Source organism: Neopsephotus bourkii, unplaced genomic scaffold, assembly GCF_033783945.1.
Source record: "Neopsephotus bourkii isolate Nb327-2 ecotype Australia unplaced genomic scaffold, CSIRO-AGI_Nbou_v1 NB_196, whole genome shotgun sequence".
Classification (NCBI taxonomy): Eukaryota; Metazoa; Chordata; class Aves; order Psittaciformes; family Psittacidae; genus Neopsephotus; species Neopsephotus bourkii.
The window spans coordinates 10,882,323-10,905,376 of NW_026900709.1; the positions used below are offsets into that span (position 1 = coordinate 10,882,323).

General features: G+C 38.0%; 1 protein-coding gene across 2 annotated transcripts in view; it reads left to right on the forward strand.

Annotated features, from left to right (window-relative positions):
- The window catches only part of LNPK (lunapark, ER junction formation factor), a 42,501-nt gene that overhangs the window by 11,344 nt on the left and 8,103 nt on the right, over positions 1-23,054 (forward strand). For both annotated transcript variants that reach the window (XM_061380029.1, XM_061380040.1), the window contains exons 6-11: positions 7,698-7,778; positions 7,867-7,918; positions 14,357-14,575; positions 20,467-20,572; positions 21,270-21,340; positions 22,612-22,782. In XM_061380029.1, coding sequence (XP_061236013.1) covers positions 7,698-7,778; positions 7,867-7,918; positions 14,357-14,575; positions 20,467-20,572; positions 21,270-21,340; positions 22,612-22,782 — 700 coding nt within the window. The remainder of the gene's footprint in view (positions 1-7,697; positions 7,779-7,866; positions 7,919-14,356; positions 14,576-20,466; positions 20,573-21,269; positions 21,341-22,611; positions 22,783-23,054) is intronic.

Consider the following 23,054-nt stretch of genomic DNA (forward strand, 5'->3'; position numbering starts at 1 on the left):
GTTAGTAGAAGTGTTCTTTGAGTGCGGTGATAAAAATGGCGTTGGAGAGGTTTACATTTTCTGAGAACAAAATAAATGAGTATGACAACTGTGTTTTTAATTCTTATTTTATGAAAACTGCTTAACTGAAATTAGTCTTTCTGGTGTATGTAATCGGATGGCTTTGAAGGGAACTTTCTTGGAGCAGAAAAAGCATAACGGAGAACAAGTCAGCTTTTGGAATCTTAAATGTGAAGCCTTCATTTTGGTTTAGTTTTCCATAATCATGAAAATCCTCATATTTATTCTAGAAGAACTAACAATACTGAGCACTTCCTTAGAGAAAAGGCATTGAAAAAAAGAAAACTAGTAGGAAGAAGCTGGTTTATAAAGGGGAGAGGTTTTTGTGTGTTGGTTTTTTTTTTTTCTTTTGGGAATTGATGCTCTTGAAACAAGATGTAAGTGTGTATATTGCATACACAAAAAATTAAACCCAACATTGTAGAAGAGCAGGCAGTAGTTTAATGTTAAATAACTGCATGGATGCTTAGTGAACAATATAGAAATTATAGTGTAACTATGGAGAGTTTAAACCTGGAAATATAAATTACCATTAGTATATATGCATGTGAAGTTTTAAACATTAAAGAGAAGCTTCTAAGTAAGATTAGTAAAACAGAGTTCTGGGAAGTACAATAAGCTATAACTCAGCTGTTTTTCAATCTGAGGGGAATTAAAAAGTCCATGGTTATTTCCTAATCTTGTGAGTGCCTGGTTCCTATGAAGGAACCAGAAACAGAAGACGTATTGCAACCTCTTGAATCAGCAGTGTTGGTATTTTTTTACTCAGAATATTGACTCCTGATTTTCATAATAATTTAAAGATATTCAATTAAACATTAAAATTAAATAGACATACATGAAACCTAGCATGTTAAAATGAGCTGAAAGTGGATGCAGGTAATGAGTCAGAATATACTTTGTCTTTTAGATAAAAACACTCATTATGTTCTGTAAAAATTTGGTTTTGATAATATTTCTTTTTATTTTGGATTAACTTTCTTAGCACTGTCTGTGGCTATGAAGACCTATAGCAACACGTACTTTTTAGTAAAAGCAAAAACCTTCAAGTAAATTAATGTAAAGCAAGAAGGAAAGGGATTTTTTTTTCGCTGTTAGATTCTGATTTGCTACTGAGTTTGCAAATAGGATTAGCTAATAAGATACTTAAATTGTGATCCTCAAAGTATCGGGATAAGTAAATTATGTATTTCCTGTTTATTTGTAATGCAAATGGTTTTCTAGGCATTGTCATGACTTTTCACTTCATTGCAGCTCAGATACCCATTGCTAGAGAAATCTTTATCTTGAAGACAATTATTCTTTTGAAAAAATGTTACACTACTTGTGTCTTACAGGCTTGTGGTCCACCTTTTCTCTAGTGACATTACTTAGGTGCTGAAGATTTCCTGTAATGGAGTAAGCTCCTCATCTATTATATAAAATGCCCTGGTGGCTATGCAGTGAGCTGCTCAATAGAACTGAAGTTCTGTTTGGTGGCATAATCATGTGGCTGTTCATGTGGGTGAAATACCTGACACATGCAAATATAGATATTTCATCTGGAAATGCCTGTTAATATTTTCTATCCTGTACTTTTTGACACAGAGTTTGCATAATACTTAATTCTACACAGAACTGACTCTACGATATTTTTTTCCTAGTGAATGCTTTTTTTTCTTTATGGATTGGGGCTAGGGATTAAGTTCATTAGGTATAATTAAGGCACTACAAGATACAGCTTCCTCCCCCCCTTGATTGTAAGATGTGCTCTGGTTGTGTAGCTGTAACTTTGGCTTTAGAGTTCTTGGTTCATGAGGATGTCAGCCCTTAAGCCTGAATGTATAGATGAACAAGTTCAGAGGGTTAAGCATATTAAAGCAAGGGCACAGGACATCTATTAAGCTGCTACAAGGGGGAATTAGTGGAGACTTTACATGGAGCAGCAGACTAAAGATGGGATAATTATTAGCCTGAGGACAGAGTTGCAAAGATACTGTAGTAATTACTTTGCTAAAGTTAGAATTAAGCTTTGCTGAAGTTTGCTCAGCTACCCTTATAGCAGGCTGAGTGTAATATTAGACTTGAGCTGCCTTCCTAGGCATTTCAGGTAAGAATTTGGAAAGTTGCTTCTGTTAATTTTCAAAATAAAAAGAAGTCTGATTTTTGAGGCTGCCTTAGAGTTAACACCATGTGTGGTGAAGATTCAGCATATGAATTTGTTATTTAAGATAACTACTATTTAATGAACTTTAAATTTTCAACTTTCTAAGCATATGTAACTTGTAGATACTTTGATAACCCTCAGTATGTGACAGAAAGTACTGGGAGTTGGTTGTTGTATAAGCCCAGTTTTCTCTACCCAGTATGTGCTAGGGTACTCCAAATGCGCAATTGGAAGCTCCAAATACAGTTAAAAAAAGTATTTATTGATGAATGATAAGTATTTCCTTCATGCAGTGTTGTAACAAGACAGTTCATAGAATCATAGAATAGTTAGGGTTGGAAAGGACCTTAAGATCATCAAGTTTCAACCCCCCTGCCACGGGCAGGGACACCTCACACTAAACCATGTCACCCAAGGCTCTGTCCAACCTGGACTTGAACACCACCAGGGATGGAGCATTCACAACTTCCTTGGGCAACCCATTCCAGTGCCTCTCCACCCTAACAGTAAAGAATTTCTTCCTTATATCCAATCTAAACTTCCCCTGTTTAAGGTTTAACCTGTTACCCCTTGTATTGTCACTACAGTCCCTAATGAAGAGTCCCTCCCCAGCATCCCTATAGCCCCCACTTCAGATACTGGAAGGCTGCTATGAGGTCTCCACACAGCCTTCTCTTCTCCAGGCTGAACAGCCCCAACTTTCTCAGCTGATCTTCATACGGGAGGTGCTCCGGTCCCCTGATATCCTCGTGGCCCTCCTCTGGACTTGTTCCAACTGTTCCATGTCCTTTTCATGTTGAGGACACCAGAACTGCACACAGTACTCCCAAGTGAGGTCTCACGAGAGCAGAGTAGAGGGGCAGGATCACCTCCTTCGACCTGCTGGTCATGCTCCTTTTGATGAAGCCCAGGAGATGGTTGGCTTTCTGGGCAGCGAGCACACACTGAAGCCGGCTCATGTTCATTTCACATTGACCAGCACCCCCAAGTCCTTCTCTGCAGGGCTGCTCTGAATTTCTTCTTTGCCCAGCCTGTAGCTGTGCCTGGGATTGCTCTGACCCAGGTGTAGGACCTTGCACTTGGCATGGTTGAATGTCGTGAGGGTGGCATCAGCTCACCTTCCAAGTGTGTTGATTTCCCTCTGGATGGCATTCTTCAATCAACCGAACCACACAGCTTGGTGTCATCAGCAAACTTGCTGAGGGGAAGTTTGGGTTGCCCTCAATCCCACTGTCCATGTCAGCGACAAAGATGTTAAACAAGACCGGTCCCAACACCAATCCATGAGGGACACCACTCGTTACTGGTCTCCAGCCGGACACTGAGCCATTGACCATAACTCTTTGTGTGCGGCCATCCAGCCAGTTCTTTATCCACCGAGTGCTCCATTCATCAAATTGATGTCTCTCCAATTTAGAGACAAGGATGTCGCGTGGAACAGTGCAGAACGCTTTGCACAAGTCCAGGTAGATGACATCAACAGCTCTACCAATGTCCATCAGTTCTGTAGCCCCATCATAAAAGGCCACCAAATTGGTCAGGCAGGATTTCCCCTTAGTGAAGCCATGCTGGCCGTCACCAAGCACCTTGTTGATTTTCATGTGCCTTAGCATGCCTTCCAGGAGAATTTGCTCCAAGATTTTGCCAGGCACAGAGGTGAGACTGACTGGTCTGTAATTGCCCGGGTCATCCATTTTCCCCTTCATGAAAATTGGGGTTTTATTTCCCTTTTTCCAGTCACCGGGGAACTTCACCTGACTGCCATGATTTTTCAAATATGATGAACAGTGACTTAGCAACTTTATTTGCCAGCTGCTTCAGTACCTATGGATAGGTTTCATCAGGTCCCATGGACTTGTGTATGTTCAGGTTCTTAAGATGGTCTCAAACCAGTTCCTCTCCTACAGTGGGCCCAAGGTCTTCATTCTTACAGTCCCTGCATCTGCCTTCCAAGACTTGGGTGGTGTGGTCAGTTACTTTGGTTATTTTACTGTTTGCATGGGTATTGCAGAGTATACTTGATTATTGTGGCTTAAATGATTTATTTCATATTTTAAGGAAACTTTTGATGTGTACTAGCATATCTTACATGGTAGACTGAAATGAGTCCTATGGCTTTCTGTGAACATAAATGACTTGCCATAGTCAGGCTTGACATACCAAGTAATTCAATGTAAGTACTCATGTGGTAGTGTGGCAAATAAGTAGCTTGCACTGTGCCAGTACTTCAGACTTCCAGTGGCTAAATATTGTTTACAAGAATCTTAAGATATGTTGCTCATATTACTCTTGAGTATAGGCAACTGGTGTTGTTGCCACAGGAATTCTGTTTGGTTGCCAGTTAGAAAACAGACCATCCGTGCAGTTATTCATAGGAGAGAATGCAGTGCATGACCACGATTCTTTATTAAGGTTAATTCCATGAAGTAAGTTTGAAAAATCCCTGAGTACGCTGGTATTAACTTTCATAGACATTTCATTTGTGATCTCGATTACTTAGTGTTTAAGTTTGATAATAATAGACTGTGAATTAGCCCTTGGAATAAAGTAGATCTCAGAAGTGTGTATTATAGAGTAAGAGCAGGGGGTGTTGAGCAGTTGCTGTGTTAGTGAGCCAGTGCTCAGCACTAGGTTAACTTTTACAAGGTTATGCTTCAGGATGGTGAGTAATCCCGAAGTCAGTACGTTGATTTGCATTTATAAAGGAGATTGCCATGGCAAGTGCGTAAGCCACTTTCTTTTGCTATGCAAGTATAGAGAAAGTATTTCAATTTTACATGGGCCATTATTTACTTCTAGTAATTATATTAATTTACTCAAAGAGTGATTAAGGTTTGACCTTTTTGATTCCTAATTTGATATTGTTAGCCAAATTTAATTTTAGAAAAATGTGTCCTGGAAGTGAAACCCTAGGAGCTGTGAGTGTGCTTATAGTAGTCTTGACAATTTCTATACATTTTCAAGGAACTTGTAAAGAGTCAGTTGTGAAACTGAATTCTTGTTCAGCTTGAGCTTTAGTAGAACTATAAAGCTATATATGAATTTCAAAATCTGAAGAGTAACTTGTTGAATTATCCAATAAATATATAATGGGAAGATGTTGTGGTTTAACCCCAACCAAGACAGCTTGTGCACTTACTCCCAGTGAGTGGTGCCAGGCTGGAAGCAATCGAGGCCCACGTTAGTCCGTCCCCCCCCTTCCCCAGGGGCTGCCCCCCCCTTTCCCCGCTCCCAGAGGGATGGGGAGGAGAATCGAAGGAATGCAACTCCCACGGGCTGAGATAAGAACAGTTTAGCAACTAATGTACAATACAAATCACCACTGCTACCACCAAAGACAACAATGATAAGAGAAAATAGCAAAGGAAGGGAGTACAATACCACGTGCTGAACCACCAGTCCCACCCGGCCAACCCCCTGTCCTTCCGGGTACCTCCCAGTTCCCCCCTGGGCATGACATGCTGTGGTATGGAATACCTCTTTGGTCAGTTCGGATCAGGTGTCCTGTCTCTGCTTCCTCCCGGCTTCCCCTCCTCCCTGGCAGAGCATGAGACTCACGAAGTCCTTGGCCAAACCAAAACATCATTTTTATCAGCTTTGTTCCCAGCCCGAAAGTCAAAACACAGCACTGCACCAGCTACCAAGAAGGAGAAAAAATGACTGCTGCTGCTAAACCCAGGACAGAAGAACAACTATTTTTTTTTTTTCCATTTGAAAGTGTTACTGTTTTTGAAAACTTGAATATCCGCAAATAACTATTGTCCTGTTTAATACTCATGGCAAGAAGTCCATTAGATAAAGAAAGCTTAAAGTAATGGTGGAGCGTTCTGTTTTTCCCATCCTAAAGGTCACTGTCCTGCAAAAGGCTATTTTTTTATTTTTCTGTGTTGCTATAAGGACAGCTGCATGCATGGCTCAGTTTTTTGTTTTGATTTGGGGGCAGATATTGACACTGACTGTTCACACTTTCCCAGTTTGCAGCTTCACCTCACTAACCTTACCCCTTCATATAAAGTTCTTCCTTATGGTTTTTACTTTTATAAGCAATAAATACTCAATTTTTCCTATTAGACCCTTATTTCTGATACTGCAGTGTGTAACGTTTCTTTTACCAAGTTAGTGAGTTAACTGCAAAGTTCTGGTGAAATACAAGTTTAGGAAATTGATTTTTACTTCCCTTTTCTCACTCCCTTTTGTTTCAGTAGTGATTAACAGCCTGGATAGTATTCCTTGCCTTAAATGTCTGGTACAGTGTGTAAGAGTGAGTGTTAAGTTGATACTATGTATCCATTAAATTGAGTGAATTTTATTTATCTTCTGAGGTCTGTCTAAAGATAAACCCCCCTGCAAAATCTGTATACACAGAATGGCTGAAATGTTAATTTCTCACTAGCTAAATAATGGCATAAAAGTCATGTTAACCTGCACTATTTGTTATTTTAGCAATGATAGATGAGTTTGCGAGAACTTAATTTTTTGACCACTGACCTTTTCAGTTTTGCAGTTTATGTCAACAGCAAACTTGAGAACAAACACCCCCCCCATTTTTAGCTGAACATGGCCACTAGTTGGTATATCTAGGAGAAAAGGTCTGCTTAAGATACTGTAAAATGCATTATAATTTCTATACCTATTAGCTATTTGTCATAAATTCAGCTATCTCCATTTTAAAGTTAAGCTGCTTCTGATGTTGGCTGTTAACCACTAAAATGATACTTTGCTAGTGATTACTTTTTTAATTAAGCCCATGTATTAACTATAAAGCCACTTGAGTGCATTGTAAATAAAATGCTGTAATAATGAAGTGCTTTAATTACACTCCCTAAAGTATGCATAGTTCTCAGTAAATTTTTTATTTCAATTCTTAGCATGTTCTTTTTTTCTGAAAAGCATTGGAGTTGCTGTAAAGACGGAAATGCAGTCTTTAAAGTCATTTGAGCAAATTCCATGGCTGTTCTCTAGTTAGTGAATTTTCAGTCTTTGCAGCAAGCTAATTGCTTCTGCTAATAAATAATCTAAAATCGATGCTGACAGCAGTTAATTGGCACAGAGACTTTATTCTGTAAAGCACTTGGCTAACGACCTTCCTTAAATTAATAGCATTAAGTACTATGAGGAAATAAATCTAAGGAATTGCCTGTCATTTGCTTGTCATGGCCTATAACTTCCAATAATGATGGCTGATAGATTTTTGCACATTCCATTATTGAAGTTGGTGCATGTAATTATTCTCCTCATTATATGTAAACAATTAGCAATATTTGGTGTTTCCTTGCAATAAAGCTGTTAAGCAGAAGTAGCCCATTAGAGTTTAGAAACGATTTTTGAAAGCAAAATTTCATTTCCATTGAATAATGCAAATCTGTAGGTATTTGAACATGCTACTGGTCATCTGTTGGTGACATTAGTAAGTTGCTTGTAAATGGGAGGATAGAGAGGGTAAAATACTTTGAAGAATTCTGTGTTGATGTGTGGAACCTTTTGTTTTCAGCTTGAGGAAGTAATGGAGAAGGAAACATACAAGACTGCTAAATTAATTCTTGAAAGATTTGATCCAGAATCAAGTGCAAAGGTAAGAACCTTGATAATAATACTGATTTAAGATGAAAGGTACTATGGAGCTGAATATTCAAATAATGTTATTTGTAATTAATTGGCAGGAGGCTGAACTGCCATCCTCAGGAACATCTGCAACCTCAAGACCTGGACAAGGTAATAGCCCTGTAAAATGGGTGCTCCTTAGCATAGATATTTGTCTTTCATAGCAATTTCCACTCTAGAAGTCTCTCTGATAAAATTTGTAGATCAATTGACCTTTATTTAGGGTTAATAGACTTTTTATTAGACTATGCCATTACTATTCTGTATTTTTCAGATAAGGGATCTATTGCTAAAGGCCACTACTCTTCTAGTCAGCAGGATATTTAATGCTGCTTGGTGCTAAAGCGGAGAGAAAACTAACTTCCTGTGGCATGCTAGCAAGTTTTCTAGAATAATAAGCTGCGTGCATATCTGTTCATTGGCCTAGTAGGTCAAATTCTGTATTTGGTGAGTTAGACCTGTCCTAATGCAGTGCTTAAACTACTTACATATGGTGGATGGAGAGGTTCCACAAAGCTAGCACAGAAATAATTTCATTTAGTCATCCTGGTATTGAAAAGATATCACCATCATTTTTGAAACTCCTAGTAAGTCATATGGTGGTTGTCTTCCCATCTGACCAGGCTGTGTAAGTAGCGATGGTGGCAAGCTAGTTGTGGAGTCTGTATTAACTAGTTAACTAGTCTTGTGTATGCTTGGGTTTACAAAGCATAGTGTGCTTTTGATCCAGGGTTCTGAATTTGTGCAAAAGCAGATTAGTTGGATCCAGTATATGGATTGATTTTGACTTCACTGGTAATAGAAGGGCTGTGAGGGAGAGGTTTTGAGAGAGAAGTATTTCTGAGAGCCAACCACTATAGACTGGGGTCTGCGTTAGTAAGTGTGTAATAGGTGTAGATTTGTAAAGTGAAACAGTTGTTGCTGAGGAGTTTGCTCACACTGTGTATGTTTAGGGACTTTTATTTAGGGCTAGCTGTAAATTGCTCTCACGGACCTGGTGAAGGGCATCTTTCAGTTCAGTTTCATTTGAGAAGAATGTAAGTGCTGTTCTCTGAGACTTTTGCGGTTTGAACCAGAGACCTCTTAAGTTGGGACACATCTGAAAATATAAAGTACACTTCTGATACAAACATTACTTGACTCCTTTAGGTACATCCACATTAAATAAAATGATTTATTTTATCCTGAATAAAAGTTCAATTTCGCCTTGGAAAAGACTTTGGAAAATAAATTTCATAAGTTACCATGGCTTATGGATGGATTCAATGATCTTAAAGGTCTTTTTCAACCTAAATCATAACATAGAATCATAGAATGGTTTGGGTTGGAAGAGACCTGTCATGTTAAGGGAACCCCTTAACATGATGGCACCTTAAAAATCGTTGCTGCTCCTATGATTCTAGAAAATGTTGTTTATGTATGGCACAACTTATTTTTTTCCCTTAACTTGTTCTTGAAAACATTTTGATTTGAGAATTGGTGCTGCTTTTTGTTCATGTAAAAGCAGATATTCAGACTGTTGTATTTTGTAGATACATTGTAGTTCAGGAGGGACTTGCTGTGTTTGGCTTGTGGAGACTTGTAAAAAACCTGTTCCTGGTATGTGCAGCAATTATTTAATTTTTTAGCTACCAAAAACCTTATATATCTACCCAAAATGAGTATTTGCTTCTGTTCTGTGCAGTAGATAACTTACTGTAAGTAGATGGCACCTCAGTGTGGATGTGATAAAATTTTTATGCAATATATGGCAGAATTATAGTGATCTGGAATACTAAACTATCTGTTAACAAGTTAACATTAAAGATTCTCTTCTCTTTGTTCACTTCGGACACAGACTAGCCAGGCAACAGAACTCATTATCTTGAGCTCTGTAATTGAATCTTTTTGAAAAGAGGGTAAATAATGACCAGTGTGTAATCAGATTGGACAGTGACATGTATGAGGCAGCTGATGAAAGGTTAGTTGATATGTTTTTGACTTACCGATTGGAATGGAAACTTGTGCATCCTACTACTTATACAAAGATTTAATCAGCATTACATAATATTTGGTTCTCAGAAAAACAGCTGTTGGTGCCCCAGTTTTTGTATTTAGCTGCTCTTGCAGGTTTTGCGGTTTTGACGTGCACTTAAATAACTGGTTTTAACAGATAATTCAGGTGAACCTGGAGTTTGGTGTAAGAAGGCACCTGGAAATCCAGAAGGAAAAGAGTTTGAAAACTTAAGTACAATTTTATCTATTCAGAAATGTTTTGAGGAATAGAGTTAATGAGCATATACTTATGCAGTACTTCGGCTGTATGAAAAAAAAAATCAGGGTAAGTATATTTGCAGTGGACTAAACATTGAGAATATTGTGTTATTAGCTGCTTGCTTCATTGCGCTAATACAACTGTTAGCAGGTCTGTATTGTAAATGAGATAGCCCCATGACCAGAATTTCATGCAGTAGGAGATAGTTGCAACCTGTGGGATAGGTACAGCCATGAGGAAGAAATAAAATGTTTGGTTGGTCTTTGCCAGTAAAGCCAACGAGTTATGTGAACTATATATTGACCTGCAGTGTCTTTTAAACTTAGCTCTTTTAAAATATGTATTCATGTCTACAAAAATCAAGGAATTCTGAAGTGAGGGAGAAATAAAAAAGTTATGCTTGTAAACGTGAAAAACACAGCTGTCTCACCACTGGCAATTTCTTAATATTCTTTAAAAGATCATACTGGATCATCAGTTGTGAGTAGTAGCCCTGTTAAGTAATGCATTTGCTTACGTGTCTGTATTATTCACTGCCAGTAACTATAGAATTTGGACTCCAGTGTGCTTGAAGCGTGGAAGTTATGTTTTTGAGTTACTTATTTGTCTTCATACACTTGGTTTGTGGATGCTCAAAAAAATCATTAAAAGAAGAAATAAACCTTGGAAAATCATAAAACTTCATTAAAACTACATCAGCAGTAACTGTATATTGTGCTAGCATTGAGACCCAGTGGACAGGTTACTTGGCCAACTTGTGGAACTTGAGTTATGGAAATCTGAAACTTTGCAACAGGCTCACTATTAACATTTTGCATCTCAACATACGGCAATTTCAGAAGTATATAGATCATATACAGTTACTGCAGAAGAATATTAGGGCTGTTATTGTCGAAGCAGAAAGCAAGTTTAAAGGAATTAGAGGAATTTGTGGGCAACAGGGTTCATATTTGATACTAAAAACGATTAGAGAAGGCTGTACTCTCTAATGTCCCTCACAATGCATTTGTGGATCCTGGGAGTGGTATCAGAGGTGCAGGCAACAGAAATAACTCGGGTTTGTGTGTTATCAGTAAATAACATTGACAGTGGGATTGCGTGCGCTCTCAGCAAGTTTGCTGATGACACCAAGCTGTGTAGTTTGGTTGATACGCTGGAGGGAAGGAATGCCATCCAGAGGGACCTTGACACGCTTGTGAGGTGAGCTGATGCAAACCTCATGAAGTTTAACCATGCCAAGTGCAAGGTCCTACACCTGGGTCTGAGCAATCCCAGACATGGCTACAGGTTGGGCAGAGAAGAGATTCAGAGCAGCCCTGCAGAGAAGGACTTGAGGGTGTTGATCGATGAGAAACTGAACATGAGCCAGCTTCAGTGTGTGCTTGCTGCCCAGAAAGCCAACTGTATCCTGGGCTGCATCAAAAGGAGCATGACCAGCAGGTCAAAGGAGGTGATCCTGTCCCTTTACTCTGCTCTCGTGAGACCTCACTTGGAGTATTGTGTGCAGTTCTGGTGTCCTCAACATAAAAAGGGCATGGAACTATTGGAACAAGTCCAGAGGAGGGCTGTGAGAATGATCAGGGGACTGGAGCACCTCCCGTATGGAGAGGCTGGGTTGGACAGAGCCTTGCGTGACATGGTTTAGTGTGAGGTGTCCCTGCCCATGGCGGGGTGGTTGGAACTAGATGATCTTAAGGTCCTTTCCAACCCTAACTATTTTATGATTCTAACATCTACAACCAGTGTAAGAGATGGAGTATTGGAATGGATGGGCTGTTGGTCTCTTCATGGAGAGCGTTTCTCATTTTCCTGTAAGTTCTAGTAACTTTTTTATTTGGGGAGTAGCAGAGTGTTGGCAAGTTTTCTTAAACATGAAGGGAGTGAAAGCTAAATGAACTAATGTACTTCTAAGTGTGTGTGCGTGAGCTTTGTGCATAACTTGATGCCATTTTGTGGAAACTAACAGTAAGTCTTGCATTCTTACTTCTGTGATGAGACTAAAACTACTGTAGCACATCTCTCCAATACTGACTATAAAGCACTTGGTTTCAACATCATTGTAGGAGCAAAAATACAGAGAAAAAGTCATTAAAGTAGCAGTAACTTTAAAAATTGAAAGCCTTGTTAAAGGAGGCTTGCCAAAAATGACCCTTCAGAAAGAACAGGCCAAATGCGCAAACTCTTGCAGGTGGCATGAAAATTGCTTCAGAATAGTGTAATAAAGACTTGGAGTAAATATGAATATATCCGTGACCTATTGAAACAATCAGAGCTGTTAAGCAACCAAAATTGATGTGCTTAAACCACATAATGTAGGAAAACAGCCTTCAAAATATGGAAGTAACATCCATAGGTACAAAGTATAGCCATGATCTTTGACATCTTTATATGTAAAACTGTAATAAAGCAGGCTTTGTAATGAAAAAGAATGAAGAAAATGTTAGCAGTGCATTAAAATGTCTTTACAGATACTTAAAATGATCTTGGAACAAGTGAATTTAGGCTTCATACTTACCACTTCATTTTTTAAAACCTGTGGAGCTGAAGAGTTGAGAAATTGCATACCTTTACTTGATGTTTTGAAAGTGGTACAGGAGTGGAAACTATAACAAACTTGAAAATGTGGATAAATCGTGGGGCAGAATCGTTATATTGTTTGTAGGTAAGTCATGCCTGTTGGTCAGAAGGTGTTGAGAGGATGATGCAATTATTGTAATGTAGTTAGACTTGAAAGGTTGCTAGTAAGGTCTCTCACAAAAAGTTTTCCAAGAAATCTTAGTAGTGAGGTTTGTCGTAAATGAATTCTTGATTAAAATAAAACTTTGAACACACGAGCAGTTTTCAAAATAGAAACAAGTCACCAAGGAAAACTTAATGGAGTTTCTGCAACTACCTCACCAATTTATCCTGTTTTCCAGATTCTGAACAGTTTAAGTAGTGAGGGGACTTGCTAAAACCAAGTTCAAGTACAGAATCATTATACCCATTGGGTGATCTAACTTGGATGATAAGGTTGTGTGAGGCAACAAAGCCAGGAGCACGAAGGTGAGGCAAGGGAAGGGTAGTAATTTATTCTTCTCTATAGAAAACTGGATTAGGTGGACTTTTAGCAAGACTGTGCAGTTGTAGTCTTCGGATTATATCAGAGTGTTTTTATTCGTTCTTATGGTGTATATTAATCTTACTTATATGCACAGATAAGTAAGCAAGAGCATAGCCTACGTGTGTTGTAATTTTGTGGCACTAGTCAGTGATTTTTTTCCAACAGAGCTTGTGTTAATACTCCAGTGATACTAACTTTGTCTTAGCTAATGCAAGTGAAGTACCACAAGAGTCTAAGCTGTCACTTGTTAATCATGTTAATGTCAGCAGCCCTGAAGTGAAGGTTACATTTTGGTTTGGTTTGTTGCAATAGTGTATTGCAAAGGCTGCCTGGAGGTGCTGAGGATTAGATGGGATGATAATGACGCTGCTGTTCAGTAAGCATGGCTCATGAGCATTGTTCCTTGTTTGGTTTGGGAAACAAACTTCTATATAAATATAATGGAACTTCGTGTTTGCATGAATAGTATCCAAGCCTTAATTTATTACTGGAATTATATTCCCATTGGTATTAATAAGAACTGAAGAAACCTATTTTTCATAATATCTATTTAATAGTAACTCTCATAGTGGAATGAGAGGAGGTGGAAGTAGGGACATGTTCCATCAGAGCCTGTTCTTGCTTCATGCCAATCTAAGCACATAACTTGTTCGTAGGATTGCTGAAGCCAGTGAACAAAACAGTATGATTTAAATGAAGCATTATAGTTTCTTCTTGCTTTAGAATTTTTTCCATCTACCCAAAATGAATTTTTTTAGTAACTCCGGGCATTTAGTGTGGATATTTTAGACATGACTGGATAGCTTTTGTTCCTGTGGAAGGCTAAATACTTGGAAGCGTGTTTAAATCATAAACAGTGGTCAGTTCTGTCTGTATGCTGTAGCTTGACCCTAGCTGTTCTGATCTTCAGTATTCTGCCTTAGAGAACAGAATTGTAAGCTAGCTATCTGCTAATTTTCTTCTAGAAGAAATTTGCCCTAGGTATTTCGTGGTTAATTATTACTGTATTTTAAATATAGGATTCTCTGTGTGGGTTATTTCTATGGTATGCTCAGTCAGGCAGATTGTGATCTTTAGTTATAGCACTTCCTGGTTTTGACTAATTTGCTGGTTGGAATAATGATATTAATGTGCTTTTATTAATCTCTTATAATGCTAGATAGTAAATTCTGTGTGCACATATTCTTGTTAGAAATACGTCAGAGGACCACAGCTCAGAGAAATGCTTCTACACCCCCGCCTGCAAGTCCTAAACAAGGCTCTCCGAAATCACTGGTTCCAGCACCTCCTAATCTGCAGAGAGATGCATTGCCTCCGAGTGGACCCCCAGAAAGAACTGTTGTGGCACCCTTGCAGTCAAATGTTTTACCAAGACGCCCTGGATCCCCTGCTACTTCAGTGTCTGGAATGGGTAAACAGAGCACTTAATGTTATTTACAGTTTATATTGTTTTCTCTGGTTACCAATAAAATAGGCCATTTTCAGACAGTATGGAAATGGCATTTCATTTGGAAATAGGAGAGCAGTTATCTGATTAAGCAGGAGTTCCATATTCAATTAGCCATAACTCTCTACAGCTGGCACCTTTTGATGCTGGAACCTATTGCCTTAGCTCATTTAACTGTTATGGCTTTTTTGTTTAAATGGCAATAAAACTTTGCAGTATTCTGTAGTCAACAATATAGCATACCTTTTTATGTTCTTAGTTTAGAAGAGCTCTACACTTAGATAAATCAGATACAGAGGAGAACACTTTCAGAATATATTCATGTTTCTCACTAAACCCTGCACATTTTTTTTAACACATATCTTGACATTTATTTAAATTTTTGCTCTAGGAGGTATAGTCATGCAATCTATACTCATAGTGTAAAATATCAGATACACTGAAAAAGTTGCCTGTTGTAGCTGAATTCTTCTAAAATGCATTGTTATTTTGGTAGAAGAGTCAAAAGTTCAGCAACAGGTTGAAATCTGGTAGAAATGAATGCTCTGTAAAATTTGTTTTTGTATCCTGAAAATGCTTTTTCCTTGATTTCTGGATTGGTCTTCAGATAGGATGTATTTTATTAAACAGAACATCAACTAAATAGGAGGGATGGCAACATTTGTGAGTTTTGGGTGGGAGACATTTTCATTCTCCTCATGCATGGTAAAGCTGTGTATGGGTTAGTGCCAGGACTTTCATTTTTTGCAGGATGTCTGGCAAGTTGTATCGCAAGGCAAGAAAGGAGATCAAATGCTGTCTTGAAAATAGAAGGGATTCAACTTGCTAAGAATCTTCTAAGCACCGCTGTAATGTGGAGTAGTTCTTTGCTCTTTACAGTGATCAAGAGTATTTTCTTCTGCCCTGTATTCCTTTTTTTTAGCTTGGAGTTACCGAAGTCTTACAAACTGGATGCCCTTGCTTGCTTCACTTTCATGGTACAATCTTAAAGTAGGACTATAAATAATATGTTGACATTCAGTTTCTTAATGGAAGATCTTGGGCAGCTGAATGTTAAAATGCCTGTTTGTATTGCTTAGTGTAGTGGAATACACTTGTCCTGAAAAGCTGTGATCTCTCACTTCTCTGCAGAGTTCATTAAGGCTAATTTTTTGTTAGTAATTGTTTACCTGTATTATGAAACTGCTAAATTTGTTTTTATCCCTGAAGTGAACTGTAAAGGCAAGTTATTACTAAGTCTTAATTATCTTGAAGTACCAGAAATCAACTCTTTGCGCCAGGAAATTGGTCATTTGGTTACAAATCATGTTTAATGAAACCTGCTTACTGAAAATTCCTTGAAGAGTTTAAAATCACATGTTCCTTCTTAAGAAGCTGGCTATATAATAGGGTAGTATTTGCTATATAACAGTTTTATTCTTAGGGGAAGGTTAGGGCACATTGACTAAGCTGGGCAAAATTCAGCCTTTACTGCAGAAAAACTTTAGAGGAAGAAAGGGAAAAAAGTAATGGACTAGTTTGAAAGGACAGTTACCACACCTGTTAGTTAAAATATTTAATGTCGTTTTTGTGATAATGCCTTATATGGACATCCCCCCTCCCCACTCCCCCCTCCAACCCCCTCTAGCAATCCCCTCCCCCCCCCCCATTTGGAGCAAATGTATTATTTTGTTGTAGATGGCAGTGGAAACGACTGCAATTGTCAGTTGATGGGGAAGCCCTGTTTTGTCTGGAATTACCCCCACTTTCAGGCATATAAAATCTCAGTCATGTAGCTGTAGTGGAAAGTATGTCAACTCAGTATCTGTAAGAGTAGTATCATTATATCTAAGTTTATGCATTTATTGCAACAAATGTAAATAGCCTTAATTATCTCTACTTTAGAGAAGATTAATAATTCATTTTCATTATACTATATTTTGTAGAGGAGAATCAATTTAATATGCATTACCACAGAGCTCCCATATGTTTGAAAATTAATAACCAGCAGGTAGTTGAGAGTTTGCCAAGCTTTGCAGAAATGACCAGTCTTTCTACAATGATTGCTTTTGATGTTTATATTAATTACTGGTGTCCATAACAGCATGAAAACTAAGATGGTTGGTTTGAGTTATTAGTAGGCAGGTAATTGAAGTTCTTGAAGTGTGTGATGATGTTTCCTGCTAGGTAACTTTCTTTAATTTTTACATTGTTTATTAACTTCCAGAAACTTTTCATATATTTATGATAATTAACTCATACAGAAATTTGGTCTTTTGAATATAGAGCTTAGCCAGGTATTCACAAAATTAGTCTAAATGTAATTTTGTTGCAGATTGTATCAGTGCACCAGTGTATCAACCTTTACTTCACATCTATGTTGGGTGTTGCCCATTCACTTATTTTTTTAATGGAAGTATTATGTCTTTTGGGTATTCGTGAAGCTTTTAGGAATTGCATTTTGCCTGAATTCTTCTCAGGACAGCTTGAGAGTTTTTGTAATCTGGGTTCCTGATTGTTGACAGAATACAGGAATAATTTGGGAATGCATTTTCTGACATCTCCTGAATTTAATTCTCTTGTTTGTGAACATGAGGGTTATTTTAAAAACATATGTCTTGAGCATCAAACTTATTTGTGCTTATTGAAGAGTTGTAAAATGCAGTATTTTCTAATCAAATGTTATTGATTAGAAAGGTCCTCCACTTGGGTTGGAGCAATCCCAGACACAGCTAGAGGTTGGGCAGAGAAGAGATTCAGAGCAGCCCTGCAGAGAAGGACTTGGAGATGGTGGTCGATGAGAAACTGAACATGAGCCGGCAGTGTGTGCTCGCTGCCCTGAAAGCCAACCATATCCTGGGCTGCATCAAAAGGAGCATGACCAGCAGGTTGAAAGAGGTGATCCTGCCCCTCTACTCTGCTCTCATAAGACCTCACTTGGAGTATTGTGTGCAGTTCTGGTGTCCTCAACTTAAAAAGGACATGGAACAGTTGGAACAAGTCCAGAGGAAGCCCGTGAGGATGATCAGGGGCTGGGGCACCTCCTGTATGAAGGCAGGCTGAGAAAGTTGGGGCTTTTCAGCCTGGAGAAGACTGCATGGAGACCTCATAGCAGCCTTCCAGTATCTGAAGGGGGGCTGTAGGGGTGCTGGGGTGGACTACTTATTAGGGACTGTAGTGACAAGACAAGGGGTAATGGGTTAAAATTTAACCAGGGGAAGTTTAGGTTGGATATAAGGAAGAAATTCTTTCCTGTTAGGGTGGAGAGGCACTGGAATGGGTTGCCCAGGGAAGTAGTGAATGCTCCATCCCTGGTGGTGTTCAATGCCAGGTTGGCTAGTGCCTTGGATGACATGGTTTAGTGTGAGGTGTCCCTGCCCATGGCAAGGGAGGGTTGGAAATATATGACCTTAAGGTCCTAACTGTTCTGTGATTCTGTGATTCTATGATTCTGTGACTCGCTCTATGATTCTGTGATTTATGATTCTGCTTGTAAAGATTAGGACAGTCCATTTAGGTCAATTGTCCAGTATTGATGAGAGCTGCTTTGAAAGGCTGTACTGTTAGAAATATTACAACCTTGATGGCAAGATTAGACTATGTGTTGCACTTAGAGAGGGCGCTGCTGAAAATGTTTGATTCCTAGTTTCCGATGTTTGCGGTAGAGGATGGAGGTTAGCTGTACATGGCATTCAGCTTGAGGTTTACCACAATGTAGCACATTCTGTGAAGATTGAAATGTAGAAAGCTTGAGATGATAATTATTGGCAGCTACATTTAATGTGGTGTTTAATCTTAAAGCCCATCTTGGATCAGCCTGTAGTGAGACTTGCTGTGTTGTCTTTGCCTGTGTAAACTCTACTTGAGGTATGTGTTACTTCTGTGCATTTATGTATGCATACGTTTATGAAAGAGTATCAGTAGCGTTTGGAAGCTGTGACAGTGGATGTTCTTCTTGGTGCAGTACCCAGCTAAAGTGCTACAAGAAAGCTAGATCTGTCTTCTAAGAAGCTTGAAGTCCATTGTTTTTTCCGTAGCATCTTTCAATTAAATGTCTTTCTAAATTAGTTCAACTTGCTAACAAACTGTACTCTCCTGGGAGTACATTATTTGGATTTTTAAAAAATAATTTTTACATCTTCAGACAGTGGATTTAGTTTGTTTTACCCTTTAGCTTCCTCTTTGTTTATTGTGCATCACTGGGGATTCTGTGAAACATATCTTCCTAAGAAAAATACTGGAAGCGTACAGCAAATTGAAAGAAAATTGAAGGTCAAGTCTGTTGTTACTAGGAGCCTTTCTTTTAAGCCATTCCTTTTGTATATTTTGGTTTTACTGGTTATAGTGAGAATAGCTACAAGCTAGAACTCTTCCCTGAGAAAACGCTGGTTACTTTTTCTACCTTGAGACTTTTATTTCTATGAAATATGCTTAGTTCTTGCATGCCTTAAGATTACCATATGTTCATCTCTGTACAAAACCTACTAATATTGGTTGATTTTTTTTTTTTTTTAAATGTATAACCTTAACTATCTTGTGCTTGCAAAGGACTTTTGCATTGTTACAAGTAAGCTTGTCATTGGGTTGAACTGAGTCTTACCGGTCAGGTTTCATAATTTTGTCCTCAGGTGGCTTGAAGCTCACCATTTTGTCCTAGTTTCAGAGTTCTGAAAGGACTGTTTTGTTGTCCTACTAAGACAGTGGTGTTTTTTTTTTTTTATTATTATTTTTTGTGGCCTTTGGATGTAATTCATAAAGGTCTTATGAATATTTACTTAAGATATTTTAAGTCTTCTGTTGTCCCTCCTACCTCCCAGTGCTCACGTAAATATCTCTTGTTCAAGAATGACTATGGAGTCTGTATGTTCAAAGTACTGTAGCTTAATACCTTCTGTGCTTGTGTAAAAGTATGTCTTGTTCCAGGAGTGTGGCCTTGAGAAGAAGGTTCAGTTATTTTAATGGCCACTTCTGAACGATTCAGTCTTAGTTTCTTACTAAATCATGTTTTGCTCATTATGCATAGAATCTTTTGTTTTAAGGCTGGAAAGAAAGGTAGGCATAAGAACTCAAAGCTACATAAATTGAAATTGGTATCTTGCAGTGGTCTTGTACAATAAGCCAGATGTTTTAAAACTTCTTGGAATGATGGGTTTGGGCCTCTGATCTGTTTTAGCTGCAATACGTGAACATGTGGAAAAGGTAGTACCAACTACTGCTGTTACCTCTTGGTAGAGTTTTGTTTTGATACTAATTCATTAAACACATGGGATATGAAAAATGATATCTGAATAGTGGCCTTCTGGTTTCTTTGATTAAACATAAATCTGAAAGTATCAAACTGTCCATTAAACATAGGGTTACCAAAATAGCAAATGGCTGGACATATTTAATGTGTAGACTGAATGCACACTGAGGGCATGATTAATGTGGTATAGTAATTACTCAGAAACCAGTGGATGCTTCTTTGGTAACATCTTTAGTTCTTCTACTGTTGCAGTTGGTCTTAACAGATTTGTAGCTGGGAATTTCAAGTGTTGAATGTGCAAAGTTGAGAGTATATGAAGAAAACTCAAGGAGTTTTTCTTTGCTTAAGAAGCCTCTATTTATGAGTAATTAAATACTGTTGATGCCTTAAGTTCTTTAGAAATTATGAATGTAATTACATATGCAAAGTGTAAAAATAGGTAAGCTAAAGGAGAAGAGAAACTTTCAACTATTGTGGGTTTAAAAATCTTATAGCTTTCCTAGTGGAATAAGAAATATGGCCATGTATATTAAGTAGGTGCAATTGTTTTATAACACTAGCATGCACAGTGAAATACCATATTTCATGTAATAGTATAGTTGAAAATTTTGACACAGTTGTGTCTTCCTAGGTCTTCACCCTCCAGGCCCTCCTTTAGCAAGACCTATTCTTCCTCGAGAAAGAGGAGTTGTGGATAGAGTTATTGAATATTTGGTTGGTGATGGTCCTCAGAACAGGTAAAATGTTGCTAAAGGAAATTTCTAAATTCTCAAGAAATAGGAAGCTCCTTAACGTTAAGCCACATGTGTCAAGGTTAAAGAATTGCAAATGAATTTGTCCAAAACTTTTGTAATGAAATGGCCCTTTCTCAGTGCTTCATCTGAGATCTCTTTGTAGGAAAAATGGTAACATTTTGACAAAATTAACCTCTGCTTTGGTTGATATTAATCATATAATACCAAAAGAAAAACCTGTGCTCATGTAGGTGAATGAATTCTATTTTGAACTAAGAAAGAAATAAATTTGATTATCTTAGAAGTTCAGATTTATTGCCGTTATATATTATTTCAGATTTCTTTAAGAACTGTCCAAACATACTGTAACTTCCATGTTAACAGTGGTCACTTTTCACATTGACTGTATTCTAATGATATATAAACTTAATTTGGATAATATTTTCTGACAATTGCATTTAATATGTTGAGCCATGAGATTTAGGTTGTAGCTAAGAATATTTTGCTGTTTATAAACCATCTGAAAAATTATTATTTAATATACAGATTGTTTGCTCTAAAGCATAATAATTTCACTGTGGAAATTACCTTTTAAGAGTAAATATCAAAGTTATTAGTCAGTATCAAAGGTGGAATGCATCTCACTTCAGTGTGTTTATTATTTAAAAGTATGTAATTGTATATTATTTATGTTTTCTAGGTACGCCCTTATATGTCAGCAGTGTTTTTCTCACAATGGTATGGCATTGAAGGAGGAATTTGAATACATAGGTAAGAGCTGTTCTGTGGTAGACTATTAGTTGTCTTATGTTTCATAACTAACATGTATCATACTTCATTCTGGCTGCAGTTAAGTTCTTAACTGACACTGAAATACCACTTCTTATGGGAACAGTTTATGCTAACTTATTACTCCGTACCTTAAGATTCACTTCAGGACTTAGAGAAGTACTTTATCGCAGCCTTCAGGCCAAGGATTTTATGTGTGGAAAAGTATTCAGTAGAAATAAGCCTCTTCCCATACATCCCTGAGAATTGCTACTGGCTATGAATGGTTCTCAGAAGGGTTTTATATTGAGAAACTATCTGACGTTAAAGTATGGCTCTTTTACCAGAACTTAAACAAAATTTTGCTTTGGCAAGAAGATGCTGGGGAGGTATCGGAAAAGGAATAGGAACAAGCCCAAGGGGGCTATATGTGAATTTATGGCTGACAATAACTTAAGACAGACACTGCTCTTTATTGAACACAGATGTTTTATTTTGCTTCCTTTCCATCACAAGTGTAAGCCTGATGCTTAAGAAATGAGGGAAACTTAGATAAATCTCTTTTTTTTTTTTTTTACTTAATAAACATTTAGTTTTGCTGAATTTTGTGAGTAAATATACAGCATTGTAAGAATAAGATAAGATAAATGTTTCCTATGGAACCAAAGATATTTGATCTATATGTCCTCTTATCTCCAAGTGAGTTCACAATTCAACTGTGCAAGAAATTGCCGCTTCGCCTCCTTGTCTAGTGGGGGAAAGGAGGAATTTAACTATTAAGTGGTATCCAGTGCCTCTCCAGGATAAAGCTGCATTTTCTTAATTAAGTATCATTTGAGCAGAATGCTCCTCAAAAAGCAGAGACATACCTTGCAGAATTCATAGCACCTACTTATTCAAGGGGTGAGGAAAGTGGAATCTGAGGGTGCGGGGAAAGTCATTTGCCAACTTAATTCTTTTGTAGGAAAGAGCACTATATGGGAATATCTGGTGGTACTGAATCTTGTTCATTGTGGCCAAATCTTTCACAGTGGTGGGCAGTACTCATAAGTGTAGCAGGGTCGAGAGCAAACAGGTTTTTAAGAGGCAAATGTACACTGAAGTTAAAAATGATACTGTGTGTACATGCTTGTGTAAATTGTATGGAGGTTCTCTAGGTACTGATGGTCACTCATTTAATTCTCTTAAGTATTTCAGTTAGAATATAGTATAGGAATGAAGGTGAAAGGTGAAATTAATTAATGATGCTACTTTTTGGGTGTGCTTTTGTGTAGCATTTAGGTGTGCCTACTGCTTTTTCCTGAATCCTGCAAGGAAAACTAGGCCTCAGGCACCACGACTTCCAGACTTCAGTTTTGAAAGAAAGCAGTCTACAGAATCGCGGTCTGCAACTGAGCCTCTAGAACCTAAAGAGAGAAAGCCCCAGGAGACTCAACAGACAGAAGGTATATGCAAATCTCATGAAGTTTTTCTCTTCAAGTCTAATGAAATCCTCCATGTCATCTAGCTCTTGGTTTAGGTGAGCTTGTTGTAAAAGTAACTGAAGAGCTCAAGTACTTGAACAGGCCTCTTAGTGAGTTGGTTGATGCCTTATGCCTGTGAACATTTGGACAATGACCTTAATAACATGTTTTAACTTTGGGTCAGGCAATTGGGCAAATGACGGTTGGTCCCTTCATTTGGTCTAACTTCATAGTGGGTGCAGTTTGTATTTTTT